This window comes from Pelophylax lessonae (genome assembly GCF_965119305.1).
Source record: "Pelophylax lessonae genome assembly, chromosome: 2".
Taxonomy (NCBI): domain Eukaryota; kingdom Metazoa; phylum Chordata; class Amphibia; order Anura; family Ranidae; genus Pelophylax; species Pelophylax lessonae.
The window spans coordinates 109,634,958-109,661,744 of record NC_138769.1 but is presented as its reverse complement, the minus strand read 5'-3'; the positions used below and the strand labels follow the sequence as shown (position 1 = coordinate 109,661,744).

At 42.7% G+C, this 26,787-nt stretch overlaps 1 protein-coding gene across 3 annotated transcripts in view; it reads right to left on the bottom strand.

Moving 5' to 3' along the window:
* GLRA2 (glycine receptor alpha 2) overlaps positions 1–26,787 on the bottom strand; it is a 305,784-nt gene that overhangs the window by 221,187 nt on the left and 57,810 nt on the right. For all 3 annotated transcript variants that reach the window (XM_082245588.1, XM_082245587.1, XM_082245589.1), the window contains one exon: positions 7,395–7,618. In XM_082245588.1, the coding sequence (XP_082101714.1) occupies positions 7,395–7,618 (224 nt within the window). The remainder of the gene's footprint in view (positions 1–7,394; positions 7,619–26,787) is intronic.

Genomic DNA, 26,787 nt, shown 5'->3' with positions numbered 1-26,787 from the left:
GCCTGACTCTCTCTAATCTCTAACTCTCTAATGTACTTGATTGGGTCTGTACAATCTATAGCAGGAAAGCCAGACAATTCGCTTTTTCTGATGGGGAGATCAGCTATGGCGACCGGCTTCATTATGCCTCATTATGTGTTTTTTAAGCTAAGCTCTACAAAAATATGCGCACTTGCGCTTTTCTTTTAATACCCTGCGCAGTTATATAAAAAAAACTTCATTATGCTGCTTTTATATGTTTTCTTTTTTTTTTTTTGTTCTTTTTGTTTTTCATTATGTTGCTTTATATGTTTTATCATAACTGCCCCTGCTCTTGCCAGTTTACAATTATAGTTACATTACATTATTTTACATATACTATTTGAGAGTTTGAATAGTTTATCCAAGCTTTTTTGTCATATGTACTGTACATAAGCCTTTAGATGTACTGATGTCTCTTTGAGAAAATGGGTGGAGAAATCTGTCATGTGCCTTGCTGGGACCTGTCGTTGCTTCTCATATGATCTACCAGGTAAACTGAAGCAATACATACACATTACAGAGATGGATTGTCCTGTCCGTGCTTAGAGTTTCCAACAAGTTGAAAATGATTTATTAACAAGAATGCGTGCGTCTGACAGTTGAAAGAGTTTGTTACCTCCCTGTATAGTATTTATTCATTAATTCATCCGTTATTATTCCATATCATGCTGCTGCAGCACATTGTGGTAAAAATGGTAAAGGATTGAAATCCCAGGTCAGTTGGGGGGTATCCTTCTACTAGCATGTCCTGGGTCAACCTGGGGGGCCCTCTTCTCAGCTGGATGTGATTTGCACAGTTCCTGGAGGCATACATGGAATGATATAAATACAGATATTTGAAGGGGAGAGGGACTCCTGGTGTGAAGGGAAGCTATGATGTATAAGGGGACACTGATGTGAAGGGGGGACTCTGATGTGATCTGAAGCATTTATTTTTAGCATCTGACATGCATTTGGAATAGAATTTAGAACTGGATCATGGTATGTAACTTATATATAAAATAATCAGATCATTTTAGAGTACATCTACAAGAAAAAGTACAACTTTTTATGATGGCTTGTGGAAAGGGGTTGAGATACAAACTACTGTTGAAAAATCTTGCCATCAGAGTCTTAAATATTGGTAAGGCAGCATATAAGTTAGCCCCTCTGTGTCTGCACAAGACAGGAATATCTGTTTTGTAAGGAAATTGCCTTTTAAATACAAAGGCCCACTCTATAGTGGCCCGTGTTTAGATGTTTTATCAGCTGCTACATTCTTTAGGCCCCTTTCACACATGCTGTCCGTATGTCCGTTTTTCATCCATCCGTTGACGGATGAAAAACGGACATCAATGTATCTCTATGTAAGAACGGATGACAACGGATGATCATCAGTTAACATCCGTTTTCATCCGCTTCCGTCAATGTCCGTTTTTTTGAACGTATGAATGCCCTATTTTTCATCCGTCAAAAAAACGGATCGGACGAAAAACGGATGACAACGGAGGAAAAACGGATGACAACGGATGAAAAACGGATGACAACGGATGAAAAACGGATGACAATGGATGAAAAACAGATAACTGACAAAAACGGATGAAAAACGGATAACAACTGACGAAAAACGGATGAAAACGGATAACAACTGACGAAAAACGAATGACAACTGATGAAAAACGGATGAAAAACGGATGAAAAATGGATGAAAAACTGATACATTTTGACGTGACTGAACTGATGAACTGAACGGACCGTATGTGTGAAAGGGGCCTTAGTTTAGCAATTACTCTACGAGGGTTCTGTATGCAGACTTAGACTTGACGACTGTTGGTGCAGTGCATTTTACCTATAAGGGGTCATTTGCACCACAATGTCTGTGCTTTAACACTGTGCTGTACAATTCTGTGTGGTGTGCTGCATGTCCCTTATCCTACACTATCTTCTTCTGTAAGCTGCCCTGCAGGCTCTGTATTTCACTTTCTGTACTGTACATTTCACATTGAATTCTGTACACTGCAGTATAGGTTCCTTATTCCTCAGCATGTTATTCTGTATACTGTGCTGTACATACCCTGTTCCTCACTGCCTGATTCTGTACATTGTGCTTAACATTCCCTATTCTGCACTGACTTGTTCTGTATACTGCGCTGTACATACCCTGTTCCACACTGCCTTATTCTATACACTGTGCTATACATTCTCTATTCTGAACTGACTTGTTCTGTATACTGTGCTGTCCATTTCCTATTTCACACTGCCTCATTCTGTACACTGTGCTATACATTCCCTATTCTGCACTTACCTGTTCTGTATACTGTGCTGTACATACTCTATTCCACACTGCCTCATTCTGTACAATGTGCTATACATTCCCTATTCTGCACTGATCTGTTCTGAATACTGTGCTGTACATACCCTGTTCCACACTGCCTCATTCTGTACACTGTGCTATACATTCCCTATTCTGCATTGTCCTGTTCTGTATACTGTGCTCTACATACCCTGTTCTGCACTGCCTCATTCTGTAAACTGTGCTATACATTCACTATTCTGAACTGACTTGTTCTGTATGCTGTGCTGTCCATATCCTATTTCAAACTGCCTCATTCTATGCTATGAAAGTTTTCTCAGATTCTATGTTACTATGCCCCTTTAAAGTGATAGTAAGCCACCAGAAAAAGAAAAAGATTGTGCCCCCTTGCAGGATTAATTCATAATTTACTAGTATGCACCACATACTAGCACATTATGACAGACCTACCTGGACATGGAGCCCTCCAGCGCAGCGCTGTCATAGCTCCCAGGTGCTTCTATCTGCACCCGGTCTTCCTTCTGGATTTGTGGACTCTGACTATATGAATGGCCAGGGCCGCGATGATGGGTATGCCATCCCTTCAGAGCGCATGCAACGGTGATGTCACTGGCTGCATACTGTGTGAATATCTCCTAAACAGTGAAGTCTTATTATAGGATTACCTGTAGGTACAACGTAAAAACTGGACCTAACTTCCACTTTAAGCTATACCTAATCATCTCAATGCAAACTAAAGCCACCTTGGGAGAAAATACAACCCATGATCTTGCACACAGCCTCCTGCATTCAGAAAACACCCCCGATATTCAGTCTTATGTTCGAAAAGAGTCTGCAAATGTCTGAGCTAATCTCAATAACTAGCCTTCGGGTATCATATCGTATCGTATATAAAGACCGGTAGTTTGCATTCCCCCACATATCCCAGGATATTACTGGAAATTCCCTATTCCCCAGCACATTTTGGACTATGCACCTGCACTAGCACTTTTTGTTTTTGCATATTTATTTTGCTCTCTGTGTGTTTCCCTGCACTTATGTATTTTGTTTTACTTTTCATGCTTGATGAAGGGTGTGGGTCTTCGAGCATACCCCGTAAATCTAGGGGGGAAATGTTTGGTTATAAGGTCCCTTCCTCCTCTGCTTTGGGGGAAGAGGGGGGGGGGGTTCTCGTCAGGAGAGTCTAACACTTAAAGTGTAACTTTATTAAGAAAATTAGGTCCTGCTTGGTCACTTCAGGCTGGCCCCTTTTGCAGGTATAGCTATGTAAAACGTAAAAAATAAGTGCCTATACTGTTTGAAATCCAGTAATACACTGGCTCACCCTGCTTTGCACATGCTCAGTTGATCTCTATTTTTAGGCACTGCCAAGTTTGTAGAGGCCGATCTGCTGACAGCCTTAAAGTGAAATTGAACTTTATAGCTTTATACTCTATAAGCTGCCTCTGTTTACTCTGCAACTGCCATGGTCCTGCACATGTGATCAGTTATGACACCAGCCATTTGGTTTGACAGTTTGGTTGAGGACACAAGCAAATTTGACAGTTAGCAATCCCAGCATTCCAGGAATATAACTGTATTTTGAAACCGTTAAATCAATGGGTTTAGTTCTACTTTATGATTTACTGCTGGGGCACTGGGGTTCAGCAAAATGACAGCCTCCGACAAGAAGAAACAGGAGAAATGCTGGTTACTAATTAGTTATTAATGTGGAATGTTCCCTACTATAGAACATTATTTTTTATCATGTTGTGAAAGTAGAACTCCACCCAAAAGGGGGCTCCTCTTGCACAATTGGCACTGTTTTGAGGAGCGGGGGGTGGTCGGGTACCCGATTATGACAGATACCCACTCCTGTTCCAAGCGTCTCAGCGCTTGGCAACGTAAGTTCTCCTTCCTCCTTTCTCCTGCAGTCTTTTGGGACACTGACAGGTCCCAGATGATTGCATCCACGACTCACGATGCGTAGCGCAACTCGCACATGTGCAGTGGGCACCCGGCTGTGAAGCCGCAAGCTATCACAGCCAGGTGCCCATAGTGAAGATGCCGGCGCGGGGGCCCAAAGACCGCGTGTGAGAACGCCTGGGGTGAGCTCACCACTGGATCCTGGGACAGGTGAGTGGCTGTTTTTTAACCACAGGTGACTGGAGCTCCACTTTAAGTTCACTTAAATACTCGGTGGTCTGCTTGAGCTGACCACGAGGAGCAGGGTCTTGTGGGCCTTTTAGCTAGGGGGACCTGAGTGCTCCTTGCCCTGTTAAGAGTCTTGCACCCTGAGAGGGTTAGGGAATAGTCCTTCATTTTCAAGAGGGGCTAAGTGCACTTTTTTTGTTTGTGTTCACATGCACTTTTTTGTTCACATTTGTTGGTTCGTTTTGCACACTGCACTGCGGATTTGAAAAAAATGCAGCAGAACCTTATAAATGTGCAGTAGGAGCTTCTAATAGAAACATATTATGTCCTCCAATGCTATATAATTGGTCCCCTTAGTATAGGTTAAAAAATAGAAGAGCATGAGGAATAGTCAGATGCTATAAAAATCACAGGCAATATTGACACACAAGGTCTGAATCATTCTAGAATTTAAATTGAAGAGGATATTGATGGTAACATTTTATCAAGAAAATTGGGCTTAAATCAGTAGGAAGACTAGAATAAAAAAATCCAAATCATAATAAATTTCATTCTGATGTTCAATGACTCATGGGCATAGCTTTATTTACAAAGGGAAAGCTTACAAGCAGCCTGTCAAACCATTACATTAGATAAAATGGTACTTCTAGCCTAAGTGACATCAAATGTCATTTCATTGAGAAATAGAAGCCAGTTGGGTGCTATTGTGAAATGAACTGGATAATGCACTTGACATTTTACCAAGTTAAAAATTCTGAAAACTTATGCAAAATGGTGTTCACAGCTGTATATTGGAGTGTAAGAACGTGCTGACAGACATCAGACACAACTATTTCACATTTCAAAAGAAAGCAAATGTATCCTTCACTTTACAAAGCTACACTTTTAAACAGTTATTAATGGTTAATGACTAGAACACATTCTAGGGTTTAAATATACATTTTTATGTTTTCTTTTAAAATGTTTACTTTTCTAGCGAACCAATGGAGACCAAGGCTGAAAGGCAGGTGTACATTTGCCCCTTTTTTTATTACTAATAGGATATATTGGGCTGGTGGAAATACTTAACCATTCAGACATTGATCACAGTGGGGTAGATTTACTAAAACTGTTCACACTAGCGTGATGCCAGACATCGCATTTGATTATACTGCATTGCTGTGCAGATCACATGCAAGGTCTGTGCGATGTGATTTCAGCCATACACACTGTATGGCTAAAATCACATCGCATTCGCACCGACATGGCACAGGATCCTTTTTTTGGTTCGCATTGTAATCAAATCACATGGGTATTTACACCTATGCGATCCTATTCTTGCACCATTTTACAGTTCGCACTTAGATCTGCAAAGCAATCTGGGGGTGTCATTAACTTTACATTGACACCCCTAGCGATTCGCAGATCTCAGTGTGAACCACTGTGTGATTCAGGTGCAATGCACGAACTGGCACTGGATCACAGGATTTCCCACATCACCCCAGTGTGAATCGGGACTAAAGCTTTAGCTTTAGTGGCAGATGATGATCATTGTACAGCTACTTGCTCCCTGGTCAGACCTCTGATTACAGAGTCTAGAATAGGTCTCTGAGCACTGACCTCTTTTGAGATGCCATATGGTTGAATAACCCTTTGGTGTGTGCCTAAAGCTGTGATAGAGATGAGTTCTGAACAAGCAGCCAAATCACTCTTAAACAAGCCCTCATTTATCTATGTATCTACAAGCATTGCGGAGGAACTCTTTTTTTAAATTCAAGAACAAACTTAGCGATTTTTCTAAGGGCCCTTTCACATAGTCTTTCCAATCAGGCCCACTTGTCAGTTTTTCAGGCGGAGCTGATCGGACCCTCCATTCACCTCTGTGGAGCGGCGCATTTCAGCTGTGACATGTCTGCTGACACCCACTGCTATGTGATGTGATCCTGTCCGCCAAATCCACACTGATGGTGACCCTATTTTCCATCCGTTTGGAGGATCTGATGAAAACGGACCTCCTGTCCGTTTTCATCCAATCTCCCCATAGAGGAGAGTGGGACTCTGACAGGTTTGTCTCAGCGAAGTGAGTGGAGACAGACCTGTTACCCACCTGTTCAGCAGGGATCCACGGATCAATCCCCCCACTGAGCAAAGCAGAGTCAACCAAGCAGACCGCCCATTTGAAAGGACCCTAAGGAGAGCAAATCTTGACAGCCTGCCAGCCCTCTAAGACAAACAAACAGCCAATGTTTCTAATCTGTAAGAAACCAACTAAAGCCAAGTTTAGAGTCTTTGTTGTAATTTTTGAGGATCTTTAAGAATTATTAATTTCACATTAAAGGCAGCTAGGGAAAGTGAGAGAGGACTTGTAGTAAAGCTATTTTATTATGTATTAAAATATATAAATTTATATCCAATGTCTCTGCACAGGTGTACTTTAATTTCTGCTTAAACAGTATTTCATCATTTATTCAGTATTGTCAAGGATTGTAACTTGTTAATTTAAAATATTATTTATTCATCCTTTTATTATAATTTATACAGTTTTAGTTTGTTTAATATTTTGTTATATTCAGTTATCTAACTGAAATGAATTGGAGTTGTATTATAATGTATTATTGCACTTGCCACATAGTATAATGGCTGCTTGTTGGATGTCCATATATCATGCCATGATTGTCCAGCTGTTGGCCATATATTGCAAGGATTGACCATTTTTAACCAATGTAATATAACAACTGCCTGCTTGTTACCCACATATTGTCGTATTTTTCAAGTTGTTACCCTGTATCTAAAGATAGCTCATGACAGCAGGTACAATTTTAAAGTATAGATGTGGATAACAGGACACAGCAAGGTAAATAAAACCGAGATGGGTAATTTAAATATGTGGAAAAAGGAAGAGTAAACCGTGTATTAAATATACACAGAAACCTACATTATCATCCAGCTAACCCAATAAACATATTACCTGATACTGTACAGCACATTTCCATTTTTGAAAATCCTCAAAAGTTTGTTGTCTGTTGTGACATCATGAAAGTTTGCCCCCTTTTCATTAGCAAAGAACAAATCAGGTTTCCAAATAGAATCCAACATAGAAGGATCCAAATCTAAAGAGTCATCTGGGTATTCGCTGTAGGACAGTCTAGGGTCATTCCACTGCTGCCGCAAAAAAATGTTCACTCGGTAATCCTAGAAAAGTCATGAATAACAAGTTAATATCATGACTGAGACTCTGGAAGTAACGTTTTTCCATATGGAATGGTGGTGGAAGATGTTAGATACTCTTACAGGCATAACCTCTTTAAGACTATGTATGGTCCATAAAACAAATGTTTGGACTTTGGAGTAAAACATATAATACTACCAAGGTAATATGTTGAATTATTATTATAAGCAGTATATAATTCTCATCACAGCTCCACTGCACTCCACAAACCTTGTTTTGCCTTAACTAGGGTTTCAAAGAAAAAAATATATCTCTTGTTTGTGACTTCTTCATGTAAGAACAGAGGTACTCATCCTTGTGTTTTGACTGAAACAAATGAAGCACTTGCTGTTGAAATTTGGTAGTGCAACATGACCACAAAATATAATGATTGTATATGGGAAATTTTTTAGGGTTGGAATAATACACCAAGCACGCTAAACAGCAGCGAATTGAGGGTCCTTATGCTGTTTTATGGTTGGACTGGAGCAAGTAAGAAAACAAGTTTGTATGATGGCGAGATATATTTTCACTGGCTTTTGTATGGTACTATTCATCCAATTACCATGATACACAATCGATTTGTGATGGTCACCAGCTCTCGAGAGAAGAACTGCTACATTACCTAGCAGGTAAACTAGAAGAGATACAGTAAAGGGCACATACACATTTGTGTGGCAAACAGCTAGTTACCATGCATTTACATTTAAAATGTGGCCGCCAGTGTGACTGCATCTACCTCACTCCTGAACCACATTTAAATTGTTTTAATAAGGACCACATTCTAGGCACACCTTTACATGGCTGAAAACCAGACCACATGAAAATGTGACCAAAGATAACGAGTAAAGCCCCGTACACACTTACCGATTGTCGGCCGTAAATATTCGGCCGCCGACCGATCGGCCGATTGTAGGCTTGTTAGTACGATGCTTCCGACAGCGCATTTTCGGCCGAACAGAATCTGTCGTGCAGACTTTAAAATATTTGTTGGCCGTCACCAGAACGGCCGATTGTTCGCCAGTCAGTACAGAATTCGGCCGACAAACAGCAGATTAGCAAGACTGGGCATGCTCAGAAAAGAAAAAACACACGGAAAGTTAACCATCACATGACATCACTTCTGCAGTCGGCTGTTGTTGGCCGACAAAATTCGTGTGCAGTCTTTAGCACTTTTCAGCCGACAGGACAGCACCGGACAAAAGACGGCCGATCGTTCGGCCGACATTCGGTACGTGTGTACGGGGCTTTAGATGTTGTTTGCATTCCTGACTGCAAAATTGCACCTTCAGCAAATGGTCATTCTTAAAAATGACCCTTGTAATTAAACAAATGCAGACAACATATTAATTAGTGGACACTGTATAATAAATACTTTGCACACTAATAACTCACATTTGTATGCCCCAAAACATAGCTTCAAAGAGAATAAAGGAAATTGTCATATTATGTGTCATGGACAACCACGTAAAAAGGGTTATGTGGCCTTCTATCAATTGCCACCAGTCCTACTTTAGGGTCCTCATTTCTAACGGAGGTTGCCTGCTAATACAAACATAAGTTATAAAGATTTGAGGGAGTTACACAAAGTAAAGCACCTCTGTAAAATTCATATTTTCCAAGTAAAATATGGAGGGCCACTGACTATTTTTATATCTTGGAGGTTTTGCTAGTACTTTTCTGCACTGTATAGACTTGTTCTGTTCTTCTCTTGTCACATCTGTTACTTTACTATATTATTTTCTATCAACATACTAAAGGAGCAGAAACTGTTCACACAGTGAATAAATGACTCCATGTTTACTTAAAGTGTAAAGTATGTTGGAACTTTTTTTTTTTTTTTCCAAAAAGCTTAATTGGAACTTTTTTTGGTAGTTTAGGATAATCAGGTTATTTTGGCTTTGTCCCACTGGGGAGATTTCTTTTCATTTCCTGTCATGTAGACACAACAGGTAATCATATGAAATCTGAATCTGAAAATGAAAGTTAGAGATTTGTCACATGATCAAATGTTTAAAGGATTGGAGAATTATCCCTCTAGTGGCAACCCAACAATTTTGGATTTGACAATGGTCACCAGGACAAATATGAGGGCACAGCTGAAACTAGGACAGCAAAAAAACTTGAGAATGAGAAGGAATCTACCCTACTATCTAAAACGATATAGATAGATAGATAGATAGATAGATAGATAGATAGATAGATAGATAGATAGATAGATAGATAGATAGATAGATAGATAGATAGATAGATAGATAGATAGATAGATAGATAGATAGATAGATAGATAGATAGATAGATAGATAGATAGATATTCCATTATCTTGAGGTTTAGAACCAGGAATTTTCAGAACAATCTATGGAAGTTCTAAAAAGACTGTAAAATACTATTATTTAATATTTGTGTAGTGGACCATAATATATAGTTTTAATATTCTAAACTGTTCTAAGGTAAGGTCAAAATACATTAGATAAATAAAATCTTTCAATACTCCAGGAATCAATGTTTCTATCCTCATAGTGGAATTTATTTTAAGTTTCCTATGTTTTAAATGAGATAAGATAAAAACTAATTTGGTTATTTTTTTTTAAATCCTGAAGAGTATCGCCCTCTTTTCACAAAGGGAATAAAGTTTTCAATAACACAGACACTGCATGTGCAAAAATTCCAAGGCACAACCTACCCCATTAGTCTGCATTTCAGCAATGCACAACAAATAACCATAATTAATCTGATATGAACAAATTATGCATTGCGGTTTTGGGAACAATAGTGTTGCAATGAGCTGATGGATTTTTAAATGCCCTCCATATGCCATATGATATGTAGATCAGTGAATAATAGAGGCCATTATTCTAGTAATGCCACAACAGTTTAGTCAAAGGACTGTATCCTTTTTCATTGATTCTAAGCTTGAAGAGTGCAGGCTTCTGTGAACTCTGTGCCAGGTTGAGGATTCCTCATTGTCTATCTTCCAAATGATTGCTGTGACCATATGGGATTGCTGTCTTGGGGTATCTTGCTGTTTGGATAAATATGCTGTTTTTTTTTTTTTTAATGACCTTAAAATGTTCTGGTAAACTAAATGCACAGTCAAAATACATACATAGGAACTGTTTTACTTGCCATAAGATTTGTAGGCATAGCAATAAATAGTTCATTTAAAATATAGAGTAAAAAGCAGTTTTTGCTGTAATATTTGCCTTTACTCCTGAGATGCCCCATGCACTGTTTTTTTGTTTGTTTGTTTTTTTACTAGTAGATGTCCTCATTCTGACGATCAGTATTAATTAATCCTCTAATCCTACACTTTTATAAACCTGTCTCAGCCTGTGGCTGGACAGTCATTTCACAATCACACTTGCTCTACCTCCTAGTAGAATGCACCTTATTAACATATAAACTAATGGCGCTTTTCCACTGCATAGAACCGTACCGGCTCGGCACGCTTTTGTGCTTTTCCACTGCGGTACCGCATGGTATAGGGTCGGAACGGTTCGGTACGGTACAGTATAGGTTTTTCTTTTCCACTGCATGGAACCGAACGGTACGGTACGGTACGGCTCTGAAAAAACAGTACCTACTCGATTGTGGTTCCAACAGGTACCAAACTGGTACCATATCCCACAATCCTTTGCATGCAGTCACTACTAGTCACTGATTGGTCAGAGAATCACACCCACCCCGTTGTTATCCCACCCACTTAACTTTAGTACTACTTTAGTGGAAAAGCAAACCTATACCGTACCGTACCGAACCGTTCCGACACTATACCATGCGGTACCGCAGTGGAAAAGCAAACCGGGCCAAGCAGGGCCGAGTAGAGCCGAGCCGGTACTAGCCGGTACTAGCCGGTACTTGCAGTGGAAAAGTGCCATAATTGACTTTTTGAGCTGCTTCTTCTTCTCACACTCAAGCCTTGCTTTATAGGGATTAGAAGGGGCTGATGCAAAATCAAACCCAGGTACTTACTCTGCTAGCATTTAAAAAATGTATTTTATTCATGTATTAATGGATACAGAGCTACATTATAGCATATGTAATGCATTATAGCATATGTTCACCTTTTACAAAAAAATGCAGTTTTCACCAGTAAAAAAATGTGCATTAATTTTTTTTTTTATACTGTCTGTGAGGAATTGCACCGGCAATCAGCAAGCGCCGGGATTCTGCAGACACTCAGTAAGCTGTCTGCCTGTACTTCAGTACAGACAGGCAGTTACTGAATGGCAGGAAGAATCAATGGACTATGAGAGAGCTCACCAGTGTCCTCGCAATGCATTAGGAACTATAAGCTGTCAGCCACAATAGCTGATGATACTTGTAGGCATTAATTTACAGGAAACTGTAAATAAATGATGCAGCTGTGTGAGCAGAACCCCACACAAGCACGCTGTTTTTAAATTGTGACAGCGGATGCAGGGAGAAGCTACCCCGTCCACTGTCACAGGGAGGAGGAGCTGGAGCTGGAACATGTAATTTGTAACTGAAACTCTGGATATAAATTATAGTGTATTTAAAGACAATTTTTTGTTTTTGTTCTGGGTAGAGTAGGAAAGGGTTAATCCCAACTTTTATCCTGTTTGAGATATTCCCTCTCCTGTAGACACAACAGGAAGTGGAAGGAATTACTCCAAAATGAGAACATTCTTTGTTTGTGCTTATTTATACTTGCTGTTGGGGGGGGGGGCAAAAAAAGTATATCTTCTGTCATGTTTTGTGGGCAATGCCACTGCCAAACATGAACCATTCAGGCATATGGGGCAACAGCACTGAGGCCATTGCAAAACCATGAGCAGTGTATGTGGTGATGCCATGGAAGTGCAGCATTTACAGAGTTAAAATAGCTATTTCGGCAGTGCGCATGCGCGGCTGCTCCGACATGGCAGCTTAGCCCGGAGCTCCGCGCCTCCCCGGTCTCATTAGGGCACCAGCGCCGGCATCGGAACGCACGAAGCCCCGCAATCGGCACCGATCGCTGCTCCTTCCTCCAGCGGTTCCCCCTTGGATGTAGGCGGGTCCTCGGAGCGAGGTCTCCCGCCGTCTGATCTTCTTGTCCCCGGAGCGGGACACAGCCAAGATGGCGACCGCGCCATCTCTTCCCTCAGAGGACAGAGGCACACAGGAGGTAGGGGACATACCAGCTTGCCCTATGGACACCCCCTCAGCCTCCCCCGATCCCTGGCCATCCCCAGCGACCCCTGCATACCTGCCACAGCCCCCACTACTATCGCCAGCCTCCACTGAATCCCTCCTCAGCAGGCACCTTGCACAGGCCCCAGGGATCATGGGGCTGCATTCACCAGAGGCCCTGGCTTTCCCTCACCAACCAGGCCTCACCTCCCCAGGACAGTTTCCGGACATCACTCTATTAATGTCTAAGTTCTCAGAGATGCTAGCTGCCGGCCTGGCCCAGAATGCCTCACAAATCACGGGATCCATTAAGGCGGAACTCCAGAACCTTGGCACCCGGATTGAAGCAATTGAGAGCACTATGGATCAGACAGTCGCAAGGGCCAATCAAAACACAGCATGCATCCAGACTATCCAAGATCAACTAGACGCAGCGCTTAGTAAGCTAGATGATATGGAAAACAGAAGCAGACGCCTAAATTTTAGGGTCAGGGGGATCCCAGAAACCATCACGGACATTCCTACCACAATTAAAGCTTTTATTAGGGATCTCATTCCGAACATTTCAGACCATCGCCTGGAGCTCGACCGGGCTCACAGGGCCCTACAACCGCCCCGCAAAGATGGCCTTCCCAGAGATGTTATCGTCAAACCCCACTTCTATGGGGTTAAAGAGGAGCTCATGAAAGTGAGTAGGGGTAGAGAGGACCTATCCATCCAGGGTCACAGGATTCAACTCTTCGCCGACCTCTCCCCCTTCACTATTCAACGCCGCAGAGCTCTAAAGCCGCTTACACAAGCTCTTTCTGCCCGGGCGCTGAAATATTGGTGGTCTTTCCCCTTCCGGCTGAATTTTCAATTCCAGAACAAGACGTACAACTTCACCAACTTCCAGGAGGGTGAAGGCATGCTCCTGCATCTGGGTATCATCACCAGGGATCCTGCCCCGTCCACTTCCAGGAGAGAATCTTCCAAGCGACCCCCTCCGATCAGCCCTGTCTCCTCAGTTTGGAACAAGCAGCAAACGAAGCGCCACCGTGATGTCCAGCCTCCCTGATATCTGCATTGCTCCTCTGGAATCTTCTTTCTTCAGTCGTCGAAGTTCGTCCTTCCTCGTCTGATGGGGGTCCGTGATGATCCCTGCCTCCATTTTTTGGCCCCCCTTTTTGGGTCTGTTTCCGGACTGTTTTGTTCCCTTTTTCCAGCGAACTATTTATTTTACAATTTTTGATGTGACTTACCTCATCTATTTTCTTCACGCTGGTCAGGTTCTTTTTGAATACTGGGACTGTAATTACTGCTTAATCTGTTGTCGTTAAGCTTGCAGCTCCCCTCCTCCCCAGTACTCCCTCCCCCCCTTACTTTTATTTTCTTCCCCCCCCCCCCCTTTTTTTTTTTTTTTTTTCTCCCTGCCTACCTTCCCCTCCCCATGTTGTCTTTTTCCCCCGTCCCCCCTAGACCTAACCTCCTATTAGTGCTTTTGGGGCAACTCCCCATATTCTACACTTAGGGGTGATTTTCGTGCTCGAATTTTGCTATCTTTTGTTGATTTTTTATGAGGGTGCCGGGCTGGTGCCCTGTGGCCGGAGAGGCTTTAATGTGCCTCCTCCTGTCGGACGTTAGATGATTTCATCTGGCCTCCCTCAGGAATGTGCCCTGACTGGTTCAGGACGCATCCTTACACGTGATGAGGAGCTGTGGGTCCTTCCTGCGGCTTTCTCATCCCTTGGCAAGTCTTTGGACTTGCTACTTTCTTCTTCCTCTGTTGTCTTCTTTTTTCTCTTTTTCTCCCTTTACTGGTGTCTTTTTCTTCCCCTTAGGTTCCTGCGGTCCTTCTGGTTCCCTGTTGCTCCTGACAAGCCTGCTACCGCTGTGAATAGTCTCCTCCGGGGATGTTCTCGGGATCCCGCCAGATCACCTACATCAGCGTGCCTCCTCCCCGCGCAACATGCAGGCTAATGTAAGTACGGTCTCTTCTCTACAGGTGGCATCACACAACACCCAGGGCTTAAATTCACCTGTTAAGCGTAGGAAGGCATTCCAACATTACCATTCTCAAGGATTGGGGGTCCTCCTGCTTCAGGAGACTCACTTCCCGGAATCCTACCAACCGACATATGTCCACCATAAATACCCCTTGTTTTATCTTGCCAATGCCCCCTCCAAACAGAGAGGGGTGGCCATATTTTTTGCTAAATCCCTTTCCTTCTCGCACCTGCACACCGTAAGGGACCCCCAGGGTCGATTTATTCTGGTCAAGGGCCACATACAAGGAGTGTTATACACATTTATTTCTTACTATGCCCCTAACAAAGGTCAGGCGAAATTCCTCTCCGAGATGTTTCTCCTTCTCTCTCCCCACTTTGAGGGCCGCGTTCTCATTGGAGGGGATTCCAACTTGGCCCTTGACTGCTCCCTTGATAAATCCCAATCCTCCGGTGGTCGGCTTCGCCGACCTTCGAAGCAGAGCCTTCGGGTGGCTAGATCGCTCCATGCATTGGGTCTGATTGATATTTGGCGGGAGTTGAACCCATCTACTCGAGATTACACACATTTCTCGGCCCCTCATCATACGTTTGCGCGGATTGACCACATTTTCATCCCCACGACGGATATCCCTTCTGCCCAGAAGTCTAAAATTAGAGAAGTCCCTTGGTCGGACCATTCCATGGTCACTCTTCAGCTCTCCTGCTCCCTATTTCCCCGAGGCCCCTCTCCATGGAGAATTAATTAATCTATTCTGAGCGATCCGGCTAGATGCTCCATGATAGACACTGCACTTCGCGAATACTTCACGCTTAATGATCTCCCAGACACATCCCCTACTACCTTATGGGGGGCCCATAAGGCTGTCCTGCGAGGCTACCTCATCCAGCTGGGGGCGAAAATTAAAAAGGAGAGTCTGGTTGATATCACCCGCTTAGAGACGGAATATACTCGCCTCCGTAGAGCCCACAAGCGCTCCCCTAATCCCTCCTCTCTTGCCGAACTGGATGCGATTAAATTGTCACTTAACCTGGCCCTAACTTCCAGGGCCGAAAAGGCCCTGCGCTGGCAAGGGGCTTGCGCTTATGCTTTTAGAGATAAAATGGGTACAAAATTGGCATCGAAGCTCTCCCCGAAGTTTCGGGCGATTTCCATGCCCAAAATAAAATCCCCCTCTGGTGTTCTTTCGAGCAACCCTACATCCATCATGGATTCCTTCCACTCCTTCTATTCCCAACTTTATGCGGCCCCCACCCCCCATAAGGGGGACGATCCTGACTCGTTCCTAGACAACGTGCCTCTCCCCCGCCTCACGGATACGCATAGATCCCTTTTGGAATCCCCTGTTGACGAACGGGAGGTGCTGGAAGTGATCAAGTCTCTTCGACCCAATTCCACCCCAGGTCCTGACGGTTTTTCCAATTCCTATTACAAGACATTTGCGTCGGTCCTATCTCCTTATCTGGTCAGGTTCTTCAATGCCCTCAGGGGCGGAGCTCGCCTGGATGAAGCCTCTAATAAAGCTTACATTTCGGTTATCCCCAAGCCGGGGAAGGATCCCTCCGATGTGGGCAATTACAGACCAATATCTCTCATTAATAATGATCTCAAGATATTGACCAAAATTTATGCTAATCGCTTATCCAGCTTTATTGCCAAATACATTCATAAGGATCAGGTGGGGTTCATTCCGGGTAGGCAGGGACCTGACCAGATAAGGAGGGTGGTTGATGTCATCTCGCTGCTAAATTCAGGGTGGGACGGTGGCCCTTCCCAACCTGGTTTTCTCCTGTCATTGGACCTACAAAAGGCCTTTGACTCCCTTTCGTGGCCGTTCCTCTTCCGTACCCTCGAACGATGGGGTTTTGGTCCCTCTTTCATCACTACACTACGAGCCCTTTACTCCCAGCCGGCAGCTCAGGTCAGAATGCAGGGATACTACTCTGCAGACATCCGGATCCGGAGGGGAACGAGACAGGGATGCCCCCTCTCCCCGCTCCTTTTCGCTGTTGCCCTTGAATCTCTTGCTTCGGCGATCCGTCTTCACCCTGATATACATGGCATACAATGTGGGTCCGAGTTCCACAAATGCGCGTTGTTCGCGGATGATATGATGCTCTTTGTTACGTCCCCATTGATCTCTCTTCCCAATATCGTTTCCCTCTTGGACACCTTTGGGGCGGCTTCTGGCTTGCGAGTAAACATGACTAAGTCGCTGGCCCTTAATATCACTCTCCCTGGGTCACTGGTGGATCGTCTGAAAGACCATTTCCCCTTCTCCTGGCAATCGAATTCTATTCCTTACCTTGGAGTCTCCTTGACTCCCACTATAGACAAACTCTATTCGACCAACTATCCGCCCCTGATACAACGACTAAAACGGGATCTCTCTGACTGGTCTCGCTGTCACATTTCCTGGTTAGGGAGAATCAATGCAGTTAAGATGACACTCTTGCCACGTATTCTTTATTTTTTCCGGTCGCTCCCAATCCCGGTGCGGAAATCCCACATTCAAAACTTACAAGGACACATCTTTAAATTTATCTGGGGAACGAAGGGTTATAGAATTAATAGACTTACGCTTCTACGCTCCCGGAAACAGGGGGGCTTAGGAGTTCCGGACCTTTGGAAATATTATCTGGCAGCACAGCTGACTCAGTTTTCCGTCATTTATTCCAGAGGGGGGAAGCCTGACTGGTACTTTATGGAACGCCAAGCAGTCCCTCGACACACCATTGACTACCTGCTTTGGAGACCTGCTCGAGCCCGCCCCCCGGTGCTGGCCCCTACTCTTTCACATTCTTTATCCATCTGTGATCGCATACACAAAACGCATAAAGTCACTTCGCCTTGGGCTCCCCTCACTCACCTATTCCATAATCCGGCCTTCCCTCCAGGTGAAGACATAGGGGCATTTAAATGGTGGACTGACAAAGGCATGTACAGAATTGGCCACTTTTTGGATAGCTCGGGTCCTATCACTCTTTCTCATTGTACCACAAAGTTGAAGATGCCGCCTGTAGAGAAATTCCGTTTTACCCAAATTTTGCACTTTATTAACTCTCTTAGGTCCAAATTCTCTGAACCCCTACGGGTAACGCCTTATGAACAGTGGTGTGCTCAAATTTCTGATGTCAAGGGGGGAATCTCCCTCATTTACGCTCTACTGAACGATGCACAAACCAAATCTGTCTATATGTTTAAATGGGAGCAGGACCTCAAATTAGACTGGGACCTCTCTGACTGGCACGCTAATGTTGGGCGCTCTTTCCGGGGTGTTCATAATATTGGCCTCATGGAAGCTAATCTTAAAGTTATTTTGAGGTGGTACATGGTGCCGGCCAGATTGGCCACCATCTTTCCCTCCACATCCCCTACCTGCTTCCGGGGATGTGACCTGGCAGGCACCATTCTCCACATCTTTTGGGAATGCCCCAAACTCAGGTCGTTTTGGCAGCGCATTTACGGTATTGTTCGTCGGATTTCTGGTCTCACGGTGCATCCATCTCCTGCTCAAGCCCTGTTGAGCCAACGCATCCCTAAGCTCCCTAAACACACCCAATCCCTCATTTTCTACATCTTCCTCGGTGCCAAGATGGCGATAGCCAGGCAGTGGAAGATGCCTTCAGTTCCACTCCGCTTGGCTAAGGGTAAGATTTCATGGATAATGGCACAGGAGAAGATGTATAGTATTCTGGACGACTCCAGAGAGAAGTTTGAAAGTATCTGGGAACCCTGGGCAGCATACATGAATGTTACTATTTGATGTTTTCTTTGCACTGGACAGTGGGGTAACCCCCCTTTTTTTTTTTTTATTCCCTTTTACCTCCCATAACCCTGTTGCTAATTTGTCTCACAGTGTCTTCAGGAACCGGTCCGCAGGAACCTCCGTCCCCCCTTTTTGCATTCCCTTCTCTTTTCTTTCTTCTTACCTTGTAGGCTTTCTGCCTTCTTTCTTCTCTTTTTCCTTTTTTCTATTCTTTGCCTGTTCAACTCTTGGTTTTACTGTACTTATAGCCAACGGTTGACGATCCGAATTGTTTAGTTCTCTAGCAAGTGGTTTGGAGACTATGTTTTCTATTTTGGTGGAGCTTTCAACATACCTTTACACACCTGTAGTTGGGGCCCCGTGCCTCTTTCATCTAGGGTTGGTAGATGGCATTCTTGTAGGTGGTTCTCCCTTGAAGTTTTTTTTTTTTTTTTTTTTTTTTTTTGGGTCACTATACCATTTTGCAGTACACACGAGGGGTGCCTCTTCCGAGGCACAGTTTGCTCCCTTTAGGGGTGTCTTGGGTGGGGGCTCCCTACGGTGTTGGGGGCTATCCCCTGCACTTACTGGATGGTGACCACATTTTGTTCTCTTATAGCACGTAGGTTTGTCTACTTTTCTCATGACTTAACCCTAGATGTTTTAATAGCATTGAGGGCTGGGTATCCACCTGCTACAGTTGACCTCCACTTTTCAACTATTATTTGTTGTAAAATAGCCTTCACTATTGTACCACTTCCGTTGTTATTTGTCTTTGTTACTCTCTAATAAAAATCTATTGAAACAAAAATAGCTATTTCACCTCCTCACTACTTGTCAAATGCCTCTAAAAAAAGGCAGCAGTGACAGCCACATGTATAAATGTAGCTTTTGATAGTTTTTACTAGAACAAGGGTCCTTGTTGGAGCATATCCCCTCACTTCCTGTTCTGGCAACAACTACAGATTTTGGATTTTCCCTCAGTTTCAGCATAGTTACCAACTGTCTCTGATTTGGAGGGACTGTCCTTTCCTTCTTTGGGATCCAAACCTGTCTGTTACACATGTTTCTCTACTTTTGGTCTAATGTATGAACCTCTAAAAAAAGACGCTCTATTTAACAACCAAAAGTGTTTTTTTGTTTTTTTGTCCTAAACCTTTAATTCTATCTATAAATCATTGTATTTTCTTTTTTAAGAATGCGTTTTTATTAAGTCCAATAGACCACAATCAACACTCATAGGTGCATCACAATGCTACATAAAATTGTGAATACTGCAATACCGTAATCATCTAAACTAGGCCTGATAACTGAGCCTGTTTGAGGTTGACGGAACCAAAAAAAAAGTTAGGGAAGCGTATAGGAGTGAAGAGAAAAGGAAAAAGGGAAGGCAAAAAAAATAAAGATGGCAGGGATGTGCATGGTGCAGTAGGCCAAACCCCAGTTGAGTTGGAGATCTCTAGGCTGGTATAGAGGGTTTAAATAACCATGCTTTGGGGGATTAACTGGGTTATGAAAGGTATGTGTCCTTTGATTACATAATTTGTCTTTTGAATTAAGTTGTTCCTCCTTCCCATCTCATGAAAATATATTTGTACCTGATGACAATGGTCACAGGGGCAAAAAAAGAATCTCCTCAGTCAGGACACAGAAAGCAATAAAAACCTGACATGGGTTCTGACCCTTTTCTACCCTATTCAAATTTAAAAAGCATATTTGGGGTTTTTATAAATTTTAAGCTTCATATTATGGACAACAGACTGTACCCACCTCTTGCAGGGAGTAAAAAGCACTTACAGGTGCATCTCATAAAATTAAAATATCAAAAAGTTAGTTTATTTCAGTAATTCAATTCAAAGAGTGAAACTCGTATATTTTATATAGATGTGTTACACACATAGTGGTATATTTCAAACACTTTCTTTTCATCTTCATGGATATGGCTAGTGAAAACTCAAAATTCAGTATCTTAGAAAACTAAAATATTACATAATACCAATAAAAACAAAACAAAAAAAAAAACGTATTTTTAAAACAAAAGTTTTGGCTTACTGAAAGGTATGTCCATATACAGTATAGTATTCACTCAATACTTGGTTAGGGATAGTTTTGCATGAATTACTGCATCAATGCGGCATGGCATGAAGGCAATCAGCCTGTAGAATTGCTGAGGTGGTTGCTTTAAAGATGGCCTTCAGCTCATCTGCATTATTGGGTCTGGTGACTTTCATCTTCCTCTTGACAATACCCCACAGATTCTCTATGGAGTTTAGGTCAGGCGAGTTTACTGGCCAACCAGGCTCAGTGATACCATGGTCATTAACCACATCCATACCGGCGCATAGTAATATGACGCCGGCAGGATGGCTTTACCATTCCGGGCGGCCGTCATGACGTCCGCCCGCTCTAGCTGCTACTGCGCGCCCCCGGGGGCGCGCAGCACAGCGATCAGGGATGAGGCTCGTCCCTCTGACATAGCCCATCCCTGATCAAGGTAAACAGCCAATAGAAATTGGCTGTTTACCATGTGATCGGCTGTGTCAATCACAGCCGATCACATGAGCGGCTCCAGCACAAGCCGCTCGTTCTCTCTGCAATGCGCGCCCCCGGGGGTGCGCAGAGCAGCGATCGGGGACGAGGCTCGTCCCTCGGACAGAGTCGATCCCCGATCTAGGTAAAGAGCCAATGAAATTGGCTCTTTACCACGTGACCGGCTGTGATTGGACACAAATGTCAACAGAGAACACGGTACTCTGATGACAGGTACTCGGGTACTCTGATGGGCTGGTGACAGGTATTCGGGTACTCTGATGGGCTGGTGACAGGTATTCGGGTACTCTGATGACGGGTACTCTGATGACAGGTACTCGGGTACTCTGATGACGGGTACTCTGATGACAGGTACTTGGGTACTCTGATGACAGGTACTCGGGTACTCTGATGATGGGTACGCAGGTACTCTGATGACGGGTACTCGGGTACTCTGATGACGGGTACTCGGATACTCTGATGACGGGTACTCGGGTACTCTGATGACAGGTACTCGGGTACTCTGAGGATAGGTGCTCGGGTACTCTGATGACAGGTACTCGGGGACTCTGATGACGGATACTCGGGTACTCTGATGACAGGTACTCGGGTACTCTGATGACAGGTACTCGGGTACTTTGAGTACCTGTCAACGGAGTACCCGTCATCAGAGTACCCGAGTACCTGTCACCTACTCATCAGAGTAACCGAGTACCTTCCACCTGCTCATCAGAGTACCTGACGCCTGAAGTACCCGAGTACTTGCCGCCTGCTCATCAGTACCCATCACTACTCATCAGTACTCATCAGTACCTATCACATATCAGTACTGATCATCAGTACCCATGAGTACAGTATCACCTATCAGTATCAGTACTACTCATCAGTACCTATCACCTGCCTGTCACCTGCCCATCAGAGTACCCGAGTACCTGTCACCTGCCTATCGGAGTACCTGAGTACCTGCCACCTGCTCATCAGTACCAGAGTACCTGTCACCTGCCCAACAAAGTACCGAGTACCTGTCACCCTTCATACAGCCACCATGTCCAAGTCCAAAAAGGTTTATATACGTCCTCCGTTTAAACCTAAATACCGGTGTTATGGAAGCAGATAGCTGCCATAACCCTGGTATTTTTTTAAACGGTGGACGGTTGGCTTTCCGATAAGGGTGGTCCCAGCGGCGGATTCGCTGTGGGATCACCCTTCCGGGATGGCGGAAGAGGTGCCCCCCCCTTCCCGCCGCGTCCGGTCCTTTTCCCCACTTATCGGACCCGCCGGCAGCGGGGAAAATGATCCGGTCCCGGATCCTCACAGACAGGATTTCGAGTGAGGGCAAGCTTGCCCTCACTTGACTCTATGGTCTTGGAGGACCGGAGCTACGGAAAATGTTGTTGCCTAGCAACCGGTTTAAAGGTCCTTTTTTTTTTTTTCATTTTATATAATCATTTTTTTTTTTCTATCTTTTAGTGTACTTGTGAGATCTGAGGACTTTTTGACCCCAGATCTAACAAAAAAGAGGTCCTGTCGTGCCTATTTCTATTACAAGGAATGTTTACATTCCTTTTAATAGAAATAAAAATGATCAATTTTTTTTTTAAACGGTGTAAAAATAAAAAATAATAAATAAAATAAATAGTAAAAAAAAAAAAAAAAAATTAAAGCGCCCTGTCCCCGTTAGCTCGCGCGCAGAAGCGGACGCATACGGAAACCCCGCCCACATATGTAAACGGTGTTCAAACCACACATGTGAGGTATCGCCGCGATCGTTAGAGCAAGGGGAATAATTTGAGCCCTAGACCTCCTCTGTAACTCAAAGATGGCAACCTGTAGAAATTTTTAAATTGTCGCCTATGGGGATTTTTAAGTACCAAAGTTTGTCACCATTCCGTGAGCGTGCGCAATTTTGAAACATGACATGTTGGGTATCTATTTACTCGGCGTAACATTATCTTTCACATTATGGAAAAAAATTGGGCTAACTTTACTGGTTTCTTATTTTTTAATTAAAAAAAGTGAATTTTTTCCAAAAAAATTGCGTTTGGAAGACTGCTGCGCAAATACGGTGTGATAAAAAATATTGCAATAATCTCCATTTTAATCTCTAGGGTCTCTGCTAAAAAAATATATAATGTTTGGGGGTTCTAAGCAGTTTTCTAGCAAAACAACTGATTTTAGCTTGTAAACACCAAATGTCAAAAATAGGCCTAGGCAAGTGGCTAGGATGCATGATGATGCACCTTGGATGTTAGGCCCCTCTATATGGCTAGGCTGTGAAAAAGTCTCACACATGTGGTATTGCCATACTCAGGAGGAGTGGCAGAATGTATTTTGGGGTGTCATTTTTGCTGTGTACATGCTATGTGTTAGGAATATCCTATAAATTGACAACTTTGTGTAAAAAAAAAAAGTTTTTATTTTTTTCCCACATTTTCCAAAAACTTGTGGAAAAAAATGACATGTTCAAAGGACCCATAATGCCTCATAGAATATACGTTGGAGTGTTTGCTTTCCAAAATGGGGTCATTTTGTGGACTTTTCCATTGTATTGGTGCTCTAGGGCCTTGAAAAGTGTGATAGGTAGTAAGAAAGTTTTATGTGTATTTATGCTCCTAAAACGCCTTATGGTGCTACTTGGATGTGGAGTCTCTTTTTGTGGCCAGGCTGTGTAAAAGTCTCACACATGTGGTATCACCATACTCAGAAGGAGTAGCAGAATGAATTTTGGAGTGTTACTTTTGCTGTGTACATGCTATGTGTTAGAAATAGCTTATAAATTGACAACGTTTTGGGAAAAAAAAGAAAAAAAAATAGTTTTCTTCATATTCCCAAGAATTGTGGGAAAAAATTATAACTTCAAAAAACTCACCATGCCTCTTACTAAATACCTTGGACTGTCTACTTTACAAAAAGGGGTCATTTGGGGGGTATTTGTACTGTCCTGACATTTCAGGGCCTCAAGAAAGGAGATAGGTCATCAGTACATCTGGTGTGATCAATTTTCAGTAATTGGTACCATAGCTTCTAGACTCAATAACTTTCACACAGACTAAATAATATACACTAATTTGGGTTAATTTTACCAGAGATATGTAGCAGTATACATTTTGGCCCAAATGTATGAACAAAAATTAATTTTTTGCAAAATTGAATAATAGAAACTAAAAAAAAGTGTTTTTTTTTTTCAAAAAAATCACGAAGAAAAAAACCCCCAGTTGTGATCAAATACCACCAAAAGAAAGCTCTATTTGTGTGAAAAAAATGATAAAAATTTTGTTTGGTTACAGTGTAGCATGACTGAGCAATTGTCATTCAAAGTGTGAGAGTGCTGAAACCTGAAAATTGGTCTGGGAAGGAAGGGGGTCTAACTGCTCTGTATGGAAGTGGTTAAACCAAGTATTGGTACTTTTGGCATTGTGGGCAGGTGATATGTTCTGCTGGAAAATTAAACCAGCATCTCCATAAAGCTGGTCAGCAGAGGGAAACATGAAGTGCTCTAGAATTTGCTGGTAGAAGACTACACTGACTTTGGACAAGATAAAACACAGTGGATGAACACAATATGACATGGCTCCACCAAGTCATCAAAGACTGTGGAAAATGTTGCATTTTATTTTGAAATCAAGGTCCCAGAGTCTGGAGGAAGAGTGGAGAGGCACAGAATCCAAGTTACATGAGGTCCAGAGTGAAGTTTTCACAGTCAGTGATGGGGGAGCCATGTCATCTGCTGGTGTTGGTCCACTGTGTTTTATCAAGTCCAAAGTCAGCGCACCCCTCTACCAGGAAATTCTAGAGAACCTCCCACTGCTGAACAGCTTTATGGAGATGCTGATTTTTTTCCCAGCAGGACTTGGCACCTGCCCACATTGGCAAAAGTACTAATACCTGGCTTAATGATCATGGTATCACTGTGCTTGATTGGCCAGCACACTTGCCTGACCTAAACCCCATTCAGAATCTGTGAGGTATTGTCAAGAGGCCAGACCCAATAATGCAGGTGAGCTGAAGGCCACTATAAAAGCAGCTTGGGCTTCCATAACACCTCAGCAGTGCTACAGGCTGATCGCCTCCATGCCACGCCGCATTGATGCAGTAATTCATGCAAAAGGAGCCACGACCAAGTATTGAGTGCATACTATACTGGCCATTGACATTCTTTTCAGTAAGTCAACATTATTGTATTAAAAATCATTTATTTTATTGGTCTTATGTTATATTCTAATTTTCTGGGATACTGAATTTTGGGTTTTCCCTAGCTGCAAACCATAGTCATCAAAATGAAAAGAAATAAATGCTTGAAATATATCACTCTGTGTGTAACGCATTCACATAATATATATGAGTTTCACTTTTTGAATTGAATCACTGAAAAACATTAACTTTTTGATGATATTCTAATTTTATGAGATGCACCTGTATATCTTTAATGGAATTCTAATTCCATAATAAGTCTAAAATGCTAAAATGCCCCCTCCCTCACATTTTAATATCATAGATTTACCAATGTATGGATTAAGTTGTATTGTATACTGTCATTTTAATGCATGAATTTTTATCGGTATGGATTGTTGAAAAATGTAATTGAAGTCCCAGATGTTATTTCAAAATAAAGCAGCAGTCTGAATCTATTTAGTGTGTGGTAGTTGAATTCTTGTTTGTGTCTTCCTGTGCCTACAGCGACAGTAATTAGACTGTCTGTCACCCTGCACAGAGCCATGTTCAGACAGGAAGTGCACGGGGAACCTGTAATCAGACACCACAATCTGATAGATTTTTGCACAGTGTTGGCAAAACTGTCTTTTTTACAAAATATTTACAAATGCAGGTCGGAAGTGAAGAAAAATTAAATCTATTTACTAGATTCTTCAGGGGCTTGTATTGTACAGATATAGATAGGTCCCAGACTGGAAGAGGGAAGGAGGTCATTGGTTGGCAATCAGGTGTTTTAACCTCCCTGGCGGTGTGATTATGTCAGTAATTTTGTACCAAAAGCGGTACAATTTTTTGCATGGAAATTTGGTGTTATGTATTGTAGGCCTACAATTCTTAGTAATTACTTACTTAAACCTGACCAAACAAGACTCTAGTAGACATCCCAGATGTGATAAAGTTTGAAACACAAAATCATAAATATAATATAATATGTATGTATATGTGTGTGTGTGTGTATGTGTGTGTGTGTGTGTGTGTGTATGTATATATATATATATATATATATATATATATATATATATATAGTACAGTAAAACTGTGGGCAAGGGCACTGGGGGGCAAACTAAGGTCAATTTATTTTATTTAGTAATGTAATCCAATAGAATGACAATATATCAGTGTGTTTGTTTGTTTTACTTTTTGAATTTGTTTTACTTTTTGAATTTCCCGCCAGTTTCACCCCCCTGCGACGCTCGCAGGGAACGGAAGCCGGGGCACACAGCATCAGGCGGAAGATCCGGCCACCGCACATTGCCGGAATACATTGCGGGATCCCGGGGACAAGGTATGTAAACTCTTCCAGGATCCAGCGACCTCTCCGTGGTTAATCAATTAAAAAAATCTAACAAATAATATATTGGCCTTCTCCCTGCCGGTCAGCGCTTGTGTACATTGAGCTATGCATGCGCATGCATGGCAGTGACATCATCAGAGACAAGCCAATCAAGCAGCTAGAGAGTCAGAATCCAGGAGGAAGACTGGTAGAAAATGCCAGTATACGTAAGTTAAGTCAGCCATAATGGGCTAATATGCTACACATGTTA